At 41.0% G+C, this 17,858-nt stretch overlaps 1 protein-coding gene across 4 annotated transcripts in view; it reads left to right on the top strand.

Moving 5' to 3' along the window:
• Nucleotides 1-4,068: 4,068 nt before the first annotated feature.
• ppfia3 (PTPRF interacting protein alpha 3) overlaps nucleotides 4,069-17,858 on the top strand; it is a 48,597-nt gene continuing 34,807 nt past the window's right edge. For 2 of the 4 annotated variants that reach the window (XM_053514850.1, XM_053514853.1), the window contains exons 1-2: nucleotides 4,069-4,235; nucleotides 11,128-11,928. In XM_053514850.1, coding sequence (XP_053370825.1) covers nucleotides 11,623-11,928 — 306 coding nt within the window. In that variant the 5' untranslated portion in view covers nucleotides 4,069-4,235; nucleotides 11,128-11,622. Of the gene's footprint in view, nucleotides 4,236-4,455; nucleotides 4,654-5,197; nucleotides 5,247-11,127; nucleotides 11,929-17,858 lie in introns of those variants that run through there. The other 2 variants (XM_053514851.1, XM_053514852.1) reach the window with 2 other exon arrangements.

A 17,858-nucleotide genomic window follows, 5' to 3' on the forward strand; every position in this document is an offset into this window, starting at 1 on the left:
TAATAGACAGTAACAGCACTGAGACGTGTGGCTATACGTACGTATACGTTATGTCGTCTTAAACAACACGCCGTCTCTGCACTAATCACTTATAAGTCCTTCTGAATCGCTCCTAACCCGTCCGTGTCGTTCTGTTCACGGCTAACGCTTAGCTACAAAGCTAACTAGCGTCTAACACAAGGCTGAATCCCAAATCCCTCTCTAACCCCTCAATCAAGGGCACTACTCGGAGTGTGGAACAAGGGGGATTGTACACCCTACATAGTGCACTAGGTTTGCCTTTATTGCTATTCGGGATTCGACCCCAGAATCTGGAAGTTAATGTAAAGTGTAAATATAAAGTAAATCCTCATCTGTGCATGCAGCGTACCGCTAAGAGTTTAACCCCACTCTCACCTCCTGTTCATTACACTAACTGTCACTCAAGGATATGTGTGGGTGGAGCAAAATGCCTTTTTAAATAAAGAAACGGATCCTGAACTGTTGATAATAAAAGGTGTTTGTGGTGTTTATGGCTGCACTCTCCTGAAAGCCGTGCTGATATCCAGCACAACAGCACGCATACTTGTGTGATATTGCATGCTCACTGTCTTCTTTGTTTTTATTTAATATATTATTTTATAGTTTCAAAATGGAGTCCGGAGCCTTTTACTATATAATTTTCTTTTTAATTTAAATAATAATTATATAAAATTTTGTAAAAATTTTATCGATTAATTAATCACATTATCATTATTAAATAATGAGACACGACAGAGAGGCGCTGTAATTAAAAAAACATTGATCTCTGTTTTATTTCCTTACGATCCGCGAGACGTGTAACAGCCGCTGGCCGTGACCTCTGACCCCTGTCCTTTCCCTGACCCGTATAACGGGAGTAGGACGTTGCCGAGCGTGGACGTTCTCTCGGAGGGCTTCCCCCGTCATCTGCTGCTTCAGCTGCTGCCGGACGCCGGCGATGCCGCAAGCTCCAGACGAACGTGCCGGCTGTGCTGCCTCTGTTGCCATGGCAACCGAAAGCCGGCGCTGCTGGGTGGACGGTGAGTGGTTTATCTTCAGGGTTTACGATGCATGTGTGTGTGTGTGTACACTTTAGCAGTTTTCACTTATGAAATGTCCAGGGTTTCGGATCGATATCGCCGCGGCGACGCTCGGTATCGTAAAGTATCGTATCGGTGCGACCTTATTGAACGCACACAGAAAATAAAGGCGTGTGCATGTGGACGCAACCTGAATTTCCCAGAACATCATGAGATTCATCTGCAGAACTGATAGTAAACATGAGGAGAAGGAAAAAAAAAGCATAATGCACGAGAGCATCGATGCGGCGTCTTGATATTGTTTTATGTGTGTGTGTGTGTGTGTGTGTGTGTGTGTGTGTTGGGGGGGTTATGTGCCAATGTGACACCTGACACCTTTACATCTACTGGAATAAAGATGACTATGAAAAATCCTTTTTACTGCTAATTATAAACACTCCGCGAGAGTGAGGAGACGGAGGACGAGAGCGAGTGAGACGATCTCTGTGGCTTTAAATCCTTCCCCTGTGCACTAGGGATGACATCATCCTCTAAAAAACCCATTACGTCATCCCTTCAGGGAGCCTCCTCCCCTACCCCACCCTGCTCCCTCTCACCCCATTCCTTTTCCTCCTCCTCCTCATCCACCTCCTCCTCCTCCTCCCCCCTGATGCCTGATTGGATCGCATCAGTGTGAGGACCCGCCTCGCCTGGCCTCTGATTGGCGGAGAGAATCCGCTGGTGTCTTTGTGTTATTGGTCTGGTGCTCTCTGGGATGCTTAAACACACACACACACACACACATCATGCTCACAGCACCATTTTCATCTTCATGCACAAAGACAAACACACACATGCACACACATACAGACACAGTATCAGAGATACAGCATCACATTTAATGCAAGAATAGAGGTGTGTGTGTGTGTGTGTGTATAAAATAGTATAAGTAGGGGGAAAAAAATGCTTTAACACTAAACAAGTGTGTGTGTGTGTGTGAGAGAGAGAGAGAGAGAGAGAGAGAAAATGTAGTGTAAGGAATTGTAATACCACTGAGCATCGCTAGGGGGAGACAGGAATGAGGGTTGCCAGAGTGAGGATTTTACCTCCCAAATGGAACTCTCAATTAAAGTTCAGGGTTCAGTTTAACCAGGAATCAGGAAGTTTGACTTGAAGTTCGTCCTTTTAAAGACACAAATAGTAAATATTAATGTGTGTTGATTGATCTAAAGGCGGCACGGTGAGTTCTGTTCTGTGTAGTGGTTAGCACCGTCGCCTTGCACCTCCAGGGTCCTGGTTTGATTTTCACCCTGGAGTTTGTGTGTGTGTGTGTGTGTGTGTGTGGAGTTTGCATGTTCTCCCCATGCTTGGTGGGTTTCCTTCAGGTCCCCCCCCACAGTCTAAAGACATGCAGATCAGTCTAATTGGCGTTCCCAAATTGCCCGTAGTGACGACGGTCAGAAATATGGGAACAAATACAAAGGTCACTACTGGCCACCACGGTCCCTAGTGGGACATTTTCTTTAAAAAAATTTTTTTTACTTGTGAACTTAAGTCAAAAACTTAAAAAAACTAGCAACAACAGAGTAGTTGAAAAAAAGCAACAACAACAAAAAAACACTCTTTCTAGGATATAAATCTTGTTTTTAAGTGGTTTTAATTCCTCACGGTTGCCTAAACCTTCAACAATCCAGTGGTGTCAGCTCAACATGGCCACTCTCGGCATCAGCAGTAAAACAGCATCACGTCTTTATGATAGGAATCTCTTTATATTTGTCAGATTTAGCGTTTATTATAAATAATAAATGAAACTTTATTTCATATAGCAATAACTGCTTCCATAGAACAATGCTTTATGTGTTGTTATCATTTCTTTTTAGAGAAAATGAAAGTGCGGTTGTGAGGAGTTGGGAAACAGACATAGAGAAAATGGATAAATCTCACTTATCTGACTGTAAATAAGCACAAACAGGAATAACATGGCAAACTGTGATAGCTCATTGTGAAGAATGGAAAATGTTAAGTAGTGTTAAGATTTTGCGAACAATCAGTGAGTGATCCATCAGGAACGATAGTGATCATTGGTTCGTCATCAGAAACACCGGTTATAGGTGATAATTAACTGGCAGGAATGGTCCCAGTTATGGTTTTATTTGTATTGTTCATCTGGAAATGGGCAATAATCATATACTGTATATGTGTGTCCATATATGGGCATCTACGTTGAAATGTAAAGACTTGCTTTTATTTTCTTATGTAATAAAATGCATGTAGAATTAGTTTCAATACATTTAAATTTATATTAGAAATATGGACTTTATTACAAAATTCAATGCCTAATCACATTTCACCCACCCTGTGTATATATACACACTACCAGTCAAAACTTTGTACACCCCTTCTAACTTCACGGTCGTTTTTAATGTTTATTTCTCTCTACACTGTAAAACAATCCTGAAGGCGTTTATTATCCAAAACACACAATAATCTCCTCTGAACAGTTGATATTGAGATGTATATCTGCTCCTTCTGCTCTGTAAAGCTTCATAACGGCTCTAATCTGAGGTGCTGGTTGTTAATCTGTGATTTCTGAGGCTGGTGACTCTAAATGAACTTCTCCTCTGCAGCAGAGCTCAGTTTTGGTCTTCATGAGAGACAGTTTCATCATGATGGGTTTTACAAACGCACTCGACACGATACTGTTCCCGCGAGGACTTTCCCGAAACCTTCTGACCTTCATGCAGTAAAATACCAACTGACTGATGATGCCGTGTTGTTTCAGAGTTTTGAAATCCCAGTATTGTGGAAATTTACAACTGATCCCCCACTTTGTCTCGAATGTGTCTCTAACTGGAGAGAGTGTGATTAGATTATTTCTAAGGTTTGGATAATCCGGGCACTCGGGTGGGGATTTAAACCAGGGTTGAGAGGAGGCCCAATCTGGCAACCACAGATAGAGCGAGTGTGTGTGTATATGTGTGTGTGTGTGTGTGTGTGTGCGCGCGCGCGCTCTCGACTGATAGAGAGAGGGAGAGAGAGAAAGAGAGAGACTGGGATTGTCTGTGGTCGCTGTGTCCTTACATGTGTAAGGCTGGAGGGAATAAACCCTGGGATTTAAACCTCTCGGATGGATTCGGAGCGGATGATCCTGAGCCTGAGCCCGAGACTAAGCCCGAGCCTGAGCCTGAGCCTGAGCGCGCGCCGGTCATGACCAGGGTGAGAACCGACCGGCGGGTGACGGAGCGCGCGCAACCGTCTGTGTGTGTGTGTGTGAAGGAGTGTGTGTTATTTTCCTCCACTCCATATCTCTATGTGTGTGTGTGTGTGTGTGTGATGGGCCAGCTGTGAGGATGATGATGAGGTGGGGGAGGGGGAAGGATGCTGAGGGGGGGAATAACAGGGAGGACGGAGGAGTGATGCAATGGCTGCGACGTCGTCGGTGTAACGCGGGTTCCGTCTCCTCGGTCCAGTCGGTCCGGTGCCGAGTGTCTTCTCGCCTGTTTCCCGCCCCGGACGTGTGCGCGTGCTGCACTGCTGGACGAGACGCCGCCTGCCTCCGGAGCTCCTCCCTGGTGATGCTGGGATGGAGAGAAGGGACGCGCGCGTGATTTGCGTTTCCACGCCATTTTGGAGTGTGAGCTTTAAAAACTGTAGAGAATATAATAATAATAATAATAACACTGATAATACTCATCATTTATATAATAATTAAAATAAAACCCACGCATGCGTGTGAACATCTCCTCCCTGTCTGTCTGTCTGTATTCCTGTGTTTGTGCGCCTGTCTGTCCGTCTGTCTGCGCTCGCGCGCACACGCGGGCGCACGCTCACGCGCGCATCCTCGCATCTCGCCTCCATTACGCGTCTGATGTGCGTCTCCACGCGCGCTGCCGCTGGTGCACAGTGTCCACATTATTATTATTATTATTATTATAACCACAAAACAAAGCGCGCTGATTGAAACAGGGGGAAATATTTTGGAATCTTCGGAAATGATTTGACATTAGAGCAGAGGTGTGTGTGTGTGTGTGTGTTAGAGAGAGAGACTAAAATAGACAGGGGTTCGGGTTCTGGGTGATGAGGATGTTTTATCGCCTCCGCCTCGACTCGACTGCGGCCTGCTCACAGATCAGTGAGAGAGAGAGAGAGAGGGAGAGAGAGAGAGACAGAGAGAGAGAGAGAGAGAGAGAGAGAGGCCTAAATCTCCCTCAAGCATCCTGATCCACTGTAAGTGTGGGCTTTATCTCTCACACAATATTCTCTCTCTCTAATGTGTGCTGTTTTCATTTTATGCTCCCATGCATGTAGGTTTCACACATTTTTTTTACATGTATTTCATCATTTTTTAAATAATAATAATAATAGTCATAATAATCATGATTATTATTGTCATGGATTTTTCTTTTTCTGATATGATTCATTTACATCATTCCTTTATTCTTGATTGTTTCTTCATTGCTGATTTTTCACGATTCCACACATCGTTCTTTTCCTGCAAAATCATTTTCAAACGTGACTGATTTTCATCATTACATGATTCTGTGTTAACACGAGTTTATTTATTTAAATTCATGATTATTTTCATGATTCGTTAATTAATTCCTGATTCTTCTACTGTAAAATCTTTTTTTAATTTTTATTATTTTGTATTTTTTTAATAATTTATTATTGTATTTTTTACTATTATTTATTTTTATTTGACTATTTTTAGTTTATAATTCATGATTATTTTCAAAATTCATGATTGTTCTGCTGCAAAATCAACACTTGATTTTTTCATATAATGTTTTACACAATTCTATTTTAACATAAGTTTTCACAATATAATTTTTTTTTATTTTATATGATTTTTACTTTTCACACAGCTTCTCAAATGGTTTCTTATATGATTCATGCTTTTTCCACATGATTCTTTATTTTAAACATGATTCCTCACATGATTGATGTAAAGTGTTATTTTTTTTACAATTCTATTTCAACATGGGAGTTTCCCCCAAGACTTGAATCTTTTTACTTTTAAGTGAATCATTTTTTTCCATATCTCTCACCTTTTGTTACATGATCCAGTATCCTCCTGATCTTTTGATTTCCACATTATTTTTTACATTAGTTTTATACAAATACATTTTTTACATGATTCTGTTTTAGCATGCTTTCTCTTACAAAGCTTCTTTTTTTTACACAATTCTTGTTTTTTCACATATAATTTCTCACATAATTAATCATTTTTAATGATCACTTTTTTAAAACATGATTTTATTTTATAATAGTCTTAATATAAGCTTTTTTCTTTGATAAATACATTTATTTGTACGTCATCTCTCGCAATTGGTTTCTCATTATTTTTTTACACAATTCTTTTATTTTTACATTTGATTCATAACATGAATCAATTTCTGCCACATGATTTTTCTATTCCAACATGTGATTTCTTACATTATTAGTTATCCCTGAGATCTTTTCATTTCCACATGATTTTACACATAAATTTTCATAAAAGTCTATCTGAACTATCATGTGACTTTCACATGATTCTTTTTTCCCCTGTGATTTCACATGTGATCTCTCATCTGGTGATTTTTTTTACTCTATTCTTTCATTTCGCATGTAATTTCACAAAAACATTTTTACGAGTCATTGCACATGGTGACCTTTTTTATTGTGTGATTTCTCATTTGATTGATTTTCATTTTCTTTTTACATTTTTTACATAATTTTATTTCAATGAGTTCTTCATTTTGAGAATACATTTTTTCAAGATTCTTTTAATTTTTGTATGATTTCGTACATGCTTTATTTTCATACAATTTTATGTGATTCTTTTTTAACATAAACGTTTTCCCAAGATTCATTCTGTCACAAAATTCTTTCTTCATTTGGTTTTGTCATTGATATTATTTATTTTCACATGTGAGTCGTAACATGATTTACTTTCATGATTCATTTGTTTTTTAATGTAATTCTATTTTTACAATGTGGCTTTTCCCAGGATACATTTTTTCCCTCATGATTCTTTTATTTTCACGATTCCTTACATGAATCCTATTTTTTTACACAATTCTTCTTTGGCATGGAGTCATTTCTTACACGCCTCATCATTTGTGATCCTGTGTATCTCAGCCGTTTGATGTTTAAGCCTGCTCAAAACCCATTTTACACACCGATCATTTATTTTTTTGGTTTGATTTCATTCATGATTCATTAATGTTTCATGTGAAGTTTTCTGTCTTTTATTTCTAATATGTGTGGGGGTTTCGGGGCGTTTTATTGGGCACTTTTGATTTTTGACATTTTTGACTGACTTTTTCACGACATATGCGTTCTGAACATTTTGCACGTACACGTGATTTGTTCACATATTTTTACATGATTAATTCTTTACATTATTTCATCTCCCCACGGGTTTTGTTCAAAAGTAATTAATTTCACATTTACATTTATGCATTTGGCAGACGCTCTTATCCAGAGCGACTTACATTTTTTTTATCTCATTACACATCTGAGCAGTTGAGGGTTAAGGGCCTTGCTCAAGGGCCCAACAGTGGCAACTTGGTGGTTGTGGGGTTTGAACCTGGGATCTTCCAAACCGTAGTCCAATGCCTTAACCACTGAGCTACCCCTGACCCTGTTTTTCACTGACCCTGACCCTGAATTTCACCCTACTTACACTTGATTCATTTCTTTTCACACATGCTTTTACTTTTACATGTGATCTCCTTGTGTGTTCCTTCGCGGTTACTCACTGTTTCTGTGATATCGTGTGTGTTTTCCCGACTGATTTAGTGAACGTTTAGCACATAGCATGTATAAGAGTGCTATGTGATTGATTAATGATCAGATAACCATGTGACACAAACAGTGATGGCACACGTATGAACCCTCTGCACCCTCGTGAACAGTTTTACTTGTCTTTGGTCCTGGGCGGACTGGTGATCCGACTCGTCCACTCTGCACACCTCTTCAGTTCAGCGAGTGTGTTTATCGCCGGATCGTGCCGGACCACAGATGGTCAGATGCTCTAATGGCTGCGTCCGGCTCGTCAATACGCCCATAAACTGGACTCAGTGCTGCTTATCATGACGCGTAAATCAGGACGCGAGTGTTCGGCAGTAACACAGAGTTCTGCCCGATGTCATGATATGCAGTTTCTCGAATCTGAAGGTGTGGAATCATTTTCCCTCACAGCAGCTCGAGGAGTAGTCCTGGCTGTAAATGAAATCAAAGGTGTTTATTAATGTGCTCGTTTTAATATACTGTACATTAATAACCGACTGTTTAGTAGCATTCTTGGAAGGAGTCTCCGATTTCAAATTATGGGTGGGGTCAGGTCTTCATTATTATTATTAATATTTTTATTATTATTATTATTATTATCGGGTGTTTTTTGTAATTGAAAATTGTTCTTTTTTTGTCTCTTTTGTTTTTTAAGCTACATAGATTTTATTTTCTTTCCCAAATTACCATCAATAAACGTTAATGCTTTTTAACTTTTCAGATTGTGAAGATGGAAGGATTAAAACAAGATCAAAATGACAAAGTTAAAAGCATAAACAGTTAATTGAAAAAGGACTTAATTTGCTCGTTTCTGCGTTTTTTTTTTTGTTTGTTTGTTTGTATGTTTGTTTTAAATAACAGTTAACATGAGAGGACGAGAGGAACGTCCGAGGCGTTGATGCACGTCTGGGTCCCTTTTGGTGTCGGGTCGTGTTTATTGATCAGCTGCAGATGTTGAATCGCTTTAAAACACATTAAATCTGTTTATGTTGAGACCTGAAGTGTTTAGCGATTCTGATGCTAATTTGATGGCTAGTGCTGTATTTTTTCATTAACGATTACGTATCGCTCTGATCTCACATGGCTTTTATGAAGGACGTTTGTGGTACATATGAGGAGGTGAGAGAGGTGGACAGACTGAAGGGCTAAAGCGCCGCCGCGTCGCTCTCTTCAGATGGAAACATGAATATAGGGCAAAACCTTTGCACAGCTATTAGCAGGAAGTCGAACAGCATTATGGGTAATATACTAATAAGTAATATACAGTAAGACAACAAGTTTGAATTGTTTCAGAGTTTTCTTTTAAGTGTTTTGCGATATAAATGGAAATCATCCATAATACTTTTGACCTCCAGTTCAAAACTGAGGTTTCAAGGACGTGCCCATCGTTTTTTTCCCAGTTTATAGCCTGAGATGACTGTAAATGTTATAATAAATGGTGTAATTTCCCATCCAGTTAAGTCAAGCAGTATTATGAAAGAATTGGACAACGCACACTTTGACTTTGGTGTTTCACTGGCTTAGGATAGACGTTACACCCTGAGCTAACAGCGAAAATAACTCGCTCACTAGCTGTTTGTCATTGTGTGATGAAGTGAGGAATGTGATGAAGGTTATAGGTTTATTATATACTCGTGCACAGACAAATACTGATGATTAAACCGTTGATGATTTTTGTGAAGCTGAATCTGGGTTTCATGCCACATAGTTTGAGTTTAAGATTTAGATCGAGCGTGCTGCGGGATGATGCCAGCATTATCAAGTGCACGTCAATACACGTTTTTGCCGTGTAATAATGTAATGAGCTCTGGTGATGATACTAACGTATATCCACAGTTGATTTAAAAAAGTATTTACACCCCAGCAGGTTCATCTTGCTAGAATGTTTCAATGTGACGCAGCAACCACGACCATTTAAGTGAAAAATATTAATGGAATGGTTTTAGGGGACCAAACAATTATAAGATTAATCTGGTTGAGTACGTCTGTACTACACCCCTTTTTTATAACAGGCCATGTGACTGCTCAGAATTAACCAATCACATTCAAATCTCATGTTCAATAGTAATTATCACACAGCACGTCAAATGTCATCAATGAAGCCATTCCAATGAACCCCAAATAAAGAATCTGTGATTTTCTTGGTGAAGCATGGTGGTGGCAGGATTGTGCCAATGTCATGCTAATCTTCTGCTGGGACTGAGGCTCTAGTCAAGATGAATGATCATTGACCACTCAAATAACATTTTATGAAGGGAGTTCGAGTCAAACTGGGACTTTTGGTACAGAATAACAGACCACAGTCCTGAGAGTAAAAACTCTCTTTATTTCTCTATATAATCTCCTGATGACACTAATGCACTTATACCAGTGTGTCACTAGTGCTTGGACACTATTAAGATAGAAAGTTTTCTCAGTATGCCGGACTGTCTGTCTGATTCATGTCTGAAACTCTGGCCTCCCAGGAATTCCTTTAATGGCCCAAACATGTAGAAATGGCTTGGAGCGAGATCAGAACTGTGTGGCAACAACTCCCAGCCGAGTTCCTATAATGTGCAAGTGGTGTTGGTGAATGAGTGTGTGTAGATTTCTCATAGTCAGATGTGTCTCTTCTACCAGTTATCCACCGATTTTCAAGGATCAGGTGTTCCACTCACTAAATGTTCTCAGGAACGACTGCATTCAGCTCCGAGTCTCCTCGGCCTGAATCGACTTGATCGAATTTAAAGACGTACGGCCTACTTTAAAACGTTTGCACCATTCAAATGTTTTACTGCGGCTAAGAGTCCCATCTCTGTTCTGTGCTTGAAGTCTTTTTTAAGGTTCAATTATCTGTTTTACGCCTTTATTTACCAGAAATGTCATCATGAGTCCCACTTTAAACCCTGAAACCCTGTTAGACTGTGAAAAAATTAATCCGGCATGATAACAACCATCCGGTGTGATAACAATCCAAATCCAAGTCTACAAAGGAACATCTTTGATCTTCTTAGATTTCTTGGAATTAGAAACCAGGTATTACAAACAAACAGATGCTTTAAATAAGGCCTAATTGGGGGGGTGTGCATACTTTTTCTCCAGTTTAGTTTTGTAGACGGTATCAGGATATTTTGTGTCTCAGCGCACTAGCTAGATGCTAACAGCTAACAAGAAACTCATACCTTGTTTATATTGACGCTTTCTTTACGCTGTGAGGTGTTAATTGTTATTGAGGCATGAGAAGCCACGCCCACTTCCCTGTATCTGGCCCACAGTGACCACGCCTCTTTCTAAATGACTATCTATTATTTAGCTTCATTCTCTAACCCATTCTCTTTCTTTCTCTTCTCCACAGCTCTCTTGTAGCTGATCATTCCTAGAGGGTTTGACGGCCTTGGTTTATGCCCCGCCCACCTATCCTGCCCCTCCCCCTCAGCCCAACCGTCCTCTTACTGGTTTATCTGGAACACGCCAGCTTTCTCCGCCCCAAAACTTCACCCAAGCCGACGAGCTCAGGGGCGTTCGGGAAGCCGACCAATTAACCAGAAACGGCTACGAAACAAAATGGATGATCTGAAGAAAACAGGAGGACGCAAGCTACTCGTGAGCGTCTGTATTTAGAGGAGAAGAAAAAAATTGTGGACTGAAGGAGGACATTTTTTTTCGGTCGGAGAAGAGTGGACGTTCGCTGATATAAATATAAACATATTTATATATACTTCCTGTTTATGTAAAGCATCTTTTAAAAAGTACACAGCTCTACACTTTACACTGCACTCCAAAGGTTACACACACACACACACACACACACACAATCACATAACGCACTCCCACACGTCCCGGCCTCAGGATGATGTGCGAAGTGATGCCCACTATATCGGAGGACGGTCGTGGTGGAGGAGGGGGCGGGCCGTCCTCGCCCGCCGGGGGCGGGAGTGGCATGGGAGGGGGCATGGGGGGCATCGGGGGTGGCTATGAGGGCGGCAGCACGGGCAACTTGGAGTCTCTGATGGTGAACATGCTGACGGAGCGAGAACGGCTGCTGGAGAGCCTGAGAGAGACGCAGGAGAGTCTGGGCACGGCACAGCTCCGCCTCCGGGAACTGGGACACGAGAAAGACTCGCTCCAGAGACAGCTGTCCATCGCCCTGCCTCAGGTACACCAGTGGATCAGTGTGTGTACATGGTGTGTGTACATGGTGTGTGTGTGTGTGTGTGTGTGTGTGTGTGTGATACCAGTGAAATCTATCAATATGCTGGCTGGAGTTTCTCCACTTGGGGTGTATGGGTATGATGGACCAGGGGTGCACATACTTTTGGTCATATAGTGTATCTACAAGAAGGTTAAGAATGAAGAATAGAGCTGGCTGCCATTTCAGCTAGTCTGTTTATTATCCTAACCTTCCGATCGATCTCTCATCGAGAGAAATGAATGAATGAAGCTCGAGATTAAACTGCAGAAGATGAAAAAATTCGATGATGTAGAAAAAGAGGCTGAAGGATGACTAAACATCTTCAGAGGAGAGAGAGAGAGAGAGGAAGAGAGGGAGGAAGAGAAGACGATGACCTGCTTTCGCTCGTCTGGGCCTGTCCTCCTTCGACTCACACACACACACACACACACACACACACACTCACTGCACTGAGCAGCGTTGTTTTGGTTCAGGCTTTATTTCCCACAAAGCTCGCCTCCTTCGCAGTCTGTCCCAGATCCTGTGTGTGTTTTCTTCCTCTGGTCTCAATGAGAAAATAAAAATGGGACAGAAAAAGAAAAGAAGAGAGGCGATTTGCTCCTAACCTGATTGTACAGCGTCGTACTTAGCGGGAAATAAAATTAGAAATTATAAACTGTACAGAGATACAATATTGATATAGGTAGTAAGCGTGACCCTGGAGCTCGTCTGTCGTCGACAGACACGTGATCGGGTTTACTCCGGGAATTTAATATCACTTACACGCTGTGAGCTGCTTTGATTCGCTGTTTAAGCTAAATCTCGCGCACGTCGTGTCGGAGCGCTCGGAGTGAAACCTGTAAGATCCTGAAGCTCTGCGCCAGAGTGTGTACGGCAGGGACACCCGCGGCTACCATTAGTCTTTTCATCCGTTCAAGCTAATCGCTAGGCTCATTAGCTAAACACACAATCTAGCTAGCTGGGGTTGGAACAGCCGATACAAACAAACAACAAACAAACAAACAACAAACAGCACTACTGCACTAATGCAATACTGATTGTTAATAATTAAATAAATTTAATATTGAAAATTATTAAATACAAAATTCTTGAAGAAGGAAATTTAAAAACAATCTAGTATTAATCTAACAGTTAGATCTGATGGGAAGAAACACAAAAAAAAATTGTACAAAAAACAAGTATAAAAGAATTAATTCTGGTGGTTAGAGGTTAAAGAGGTTACAAAACAGGAATAGACAAATGAAAGGATGAAAGAATCAGTGTGATAATGATGAAAAGAAAGAAAGAATGAAAAAAAAGATTGAGAAAAAACTTAATCCAACTAGAATATTACAGAAGGATGGATAGAAACAAACACACAAGAAAAGAAGGAACAAAACTGCTGACGAACAAAAAGGAAACAGGAAAGAATTCATTTAGCAAATAGATGTGAAAGAAAAAGAAAGAAAGAAAGAAAGAAAGAAAGAACTGATGGCATTAATATATGGAAAGAAAGAAACATTGATGGGACCAGGATGTTATAGAACGTTAGTGAGTAAGTGAAGACAAATTAATGAAAGATGGAAGAAATAAAGAATGGGATTTAGATATAAAAAGAAAAGATAGAAAAGAGAGAAAGATTGATGGGATCAACTTGTTACAAGTGAACAAGTGAGTGAGAAAGAAAGATCAAAAGGATTAAGATATAAAAAAAAAGGAAATAAATGATGGTACAAAAATGTTAGATTAGAAAATATAGCACTAATAATTGACCTATTTATTCTGTTATGATAGAAAGACAGGAAGAAAACACACAAGATTAAAATAAGTAAAAAAAGAAGGGATTCAAAATTCAAAAGAATTATGTTACAGAAGAGAAGAAAGAAAAAAGCAAACGAACAAACACACACGTGATTAAATGGACGGGATTCATCAAGTCGGACTTAAACCTACTTGTGTATAAGTACATTATTTCAGGTCTCGGTTGTTATAAATGTTCCTGCTGTGCAACACCGAGTGTGAAGTTCATCTCCGGAGCGCGAGTACAGTGTAAGGCATCAGGGACGAATTCCACAACCCTCGACCCGCGCAGAAACTTATTCCAGAGTTCCGCTGAGACTTATATGAATTTTCTGAGCTAAACCGAGTGTGTATCTTTCACAGTTGCAGCGGTATTTTCTGTCCCAGGGAATTAGCTACGTGGCTAACTGGAATTAGCATCGGTGTTGTGAAATGCTGTCCGTTCACTTCATAATGATTAGTTTCAGAATTGTTCTGTTCATGGAAATGAAATCCGTCCTCGTTATTGCTGATCCCAGTGGAACGTCTCAGAGCAGCGCAAGTGTCGACCGGTTAGCTTTAAACGTCCGCGTCCACAACTTAATGCGTGAAATGTATAAAACTTATTATCGAATGATGTTTATTTGATTATATTCTATTCCTCCTAACTTTTCCTGGAGTGTGGAGGTTTTTTTGTAAGGAATAAGACAGTGTTGTGAAGTTATGGTAAATATTACAGCACAGAAGATACAGCACAGCTTACGGCACTACTGTTTTCATCACTACCATCCGGAGTGTTGGGGAGGAAAAAGTATTCGAATAAAAGAAAATAAAGTATAAACAGGAAATTCAGATAGATTTCAGTTTCCTCTACTGACTTAAAAAAACAAGACAAGGCAAACTGAGTACATGTTTCAGGTTTAAATAATGTACAGTGCTTCAGGGAAGTGTACTCAGACTTCAACCCCTGTGTGTGTGAGTGTGTGTGAGTTTGAGTGTGTGTAATGCATAGCTGTGCACTTCTTCACTTCCTGTCTGTGGTCAGATCTGGATGCTGTTAGATTCCATTAGCACTTTACATCAGCAGCGGATGAAAAGGTAATGAGTGATGGTAATAGGAACATTGTTGCGAGATGTATTGGGCGAGGTGTTTATGGATGGGTGATGGGAGACGTGTTGGGGAGGTGCTGGGATATGTTTGGGGGGGATTAGGAGATGTGTTGAGAGTTTGTTGAGAGTTGCGTTCTCAGATGTGTTGGGGATGAGACAGGGGTGGTGTTGGAAATATGTTAAGGAGACCTGTTGGGGACGGTGTTGGAAGATGTGTTGAGAGACGTATGATATGAGTGGAAAAAAAATTTTTTTTGGAATGAGTTGAGAAATGTGATTGGATTGTGTTGGGAGATGTGTTGGAGAAATGCGTTAAGAAATTGTTAAGCGAGGGAGATGTTCTCTTGAGGGATGTGTTTGGGGGTATTGGGAGTTTTGTTGGCAGAGTTGTTCTGGATATGTTTGAAGAAGTATTGGAGATATGTCTGAGGGTATTAAGAGATCTTTTGGGGATATGTTAGGAGTTGAGTTGGGAGAGGGATTTGGGATATGTTTTGGGTATTGAGAGATGTGTTGAATATTCTAGGAGAGGTGTTGGGGATATTTTGGGAGAGGTGAAAGAGATGTGCTGGGAAAGGTGTTGAAGATATGTTAACGCATTTCTCCAACACATCTCCCAAAAAGAGATTAAGAGATGTTATTGGGATATGTTAGGGGTAGTTGGGCAAGGTGTTGGGGATATGTTGGGGGGGTATTAAGAGATGTTATTGGGATATGTTAGGGGTCATTGGGAAAGGTGTTTAAGATATGTTGGGGGGGGTATTAAGAGTTGTTACTGGGATATGTTAGGGGTAGTTGGGCAAGGTGTTGGGGATATGTTGGGGGGGTATTAAGAGATGTTGTTGGGATATGTTAGGGGTCGTTGGGAAAGGTGTTTAAGATATGTTGGGGGGGGTATTAAGAGTTGTTACTGGGATATGTTAGGGGTAGTTGGGAAAGGTGTTGGGGATATGTTGGGGGGTATTAAGAGATGTTGTTGGGATATGTTAGGGGTCGTTGGGAAAGGTGTTTAAGATATGTTGGGGGGGGTATTAAGAGTTGTTACTGGGATATGTTAGGGGTAGTTGGGCAAGGTGTTGGGGATATGTTGGGGGGTATTAAGAGATGTTGTTGGGATATGTTAGGGGTAGTTGGGAAAGGTGTTGGGGATATGTTGGGGGCTATTAAGAGATGTTATTGGGATATGTTAGGGGTAGTTGGGAAAGGTGTTGGGGATATGTTGGGGGGGTATTAAGAAATGTTATTGGGATATGTTAGGGGTAGTTGGGAAAGGTGTTGGGGATATGTTGGGGTGGTATTAAGAGATGTTGTTGGGATATGTTAGGGGTAGTTGGGAAAGGTGTTGGGGATATGTTGGGGGGTATTAAGAGATGTTGTTGGGATATGTTAGGGGTAGTTGGGAAAGGTGTTGGGGATATGTTGGGGGGTATTAAGAGATGTTATTGGGATATGTTAGAGGAATAATTGGGAAAAGTGTTGGGGATATGTTGGGGGGGTATTAAGAGATGTTATTGGGATATGTTAGGGGTAGTTGGGCAAGGTGTTGGGGATATGTTGGGGGGTATTAAGAGATGTTATTGGGATATTTTAGGGGTAGTTGGGAAAGGTATTGGGGATATGTTGGGGTGGTATTAAGAGATGTTGTTGGGATATGTTAGGGGTAGTTGGGAAAGGTGTTGGGGATATGTTGGGGGGTATTAAGAGATGTTATTGGGATATGTTAGAGGAATAATTGGGAAAAGTGTTGGGGATATGTTGGGGGGGTATTAAGAGATGTTATTGGGATATGTTAGGGGTAGTTGGGCAAGGTGTTGGGGATATGTTGGGGGGTATTAAGAGATGTTATTGGGATATTTTAGGGGTAGTTGGGAAAGGTGTTGGGGATATGTTGGGGAAACATTTGGTAGACTTTTTGGGGCAATGTTGGGGAAGTATTGGGGATATGTTCAAGTAAGATTTGTCGCAAGGATGTGTTGGGAGACATGTCGGGGATGTGAGTTAGAGATGTATAGGATTTGGGGAGATGTATAAAGGATGTGTTGCGATCCGTGTTCGGGGTGTTGGGGCATGTTTTGGAATGAGTTGGGGAACGTTTTGGGGGATATAAATAAGTTGTTGAGTGTGTGTGGTTGCGGCGTTCTATGGAGGGATGTGTTTGGGGATTTGCTGTCTGACCTGTTAGTCCATCCTTAAGACCTGTGTTGCTCTATAGAGCTGTACATCACTGGCATTGCTGTCCAGGGCCTGACATGAGGGAGCAGGGGATTGTGGGAAATCGGTGCCAGGCAGAACTGCAGCCTGGTCTCAGTGAGGTCCACTTCCATAACATGAAGGTGCCATGAGCCTACTGAGAAGCCATCTGTATGTGTGTGTGTGTGTGTGTGTATGCCGTTCGCTCCTTTTTCTCACTGCAGTGTGTGTGTATCGGTCAAACTGGAATGTAAATCCAGTAGGAGAGGACGGAGAGTAAGAAATAATATGATCAGAGCCAGGGTGGTGTGAAGAGTGACTGTCATCATGTGGAGGTTGATTATTTCCCTTTAACAGCACAACTCCAAGTGTTTTTTTTTTTTGTTCCCTCAAGCCAATTCTCAATTATTATAATTTTCTATTGATTAAATAAACAATACATCAGACTGTTTATTCATTTACAATTAGATGTTATGAAACAAGTCGGTTCCTGATCACAGCAAAAAACAATTGTTTATATAAACAGCAAAATGATGAGCACCGAGGCCACGCCTCCTTCCCAGAGTCCCCAGACCAGGATCGAAACAGGTTCTTAAGATGAATGAATGAATGAATGAATGAATAAACACATAGCACACAGAGTGAATCGTGAGTGTGAGTGTGTGTGTGTGTGTGTGTGTGTGTGTGTTCGGATGGGCGGGGCGGAGATGGCGCGGCGTGAGCAGTACAGTAAGTGGCATATGGAGCCATATGCTGGTTTGCACAACCTGCCAGTGACAATGTGGCTGCTTGTAAATGGCTAATATCACCACACACACACACACACACACACACAC

Source organism: Clarias gariepinus, chromosome 16, assembly GCF_024256425.1.
Source record: "Clarias gariepinus isolate MV-2021 ecotype Netherlands chromosome 16, CGAR_prim_01v2, whole genome shotgun sequence".
NCBI lineage: Eukaryota > Metazoa > Chordata > Actinopteri > Siluriformes > Clariidae > Clarias > Clarias gariepinus.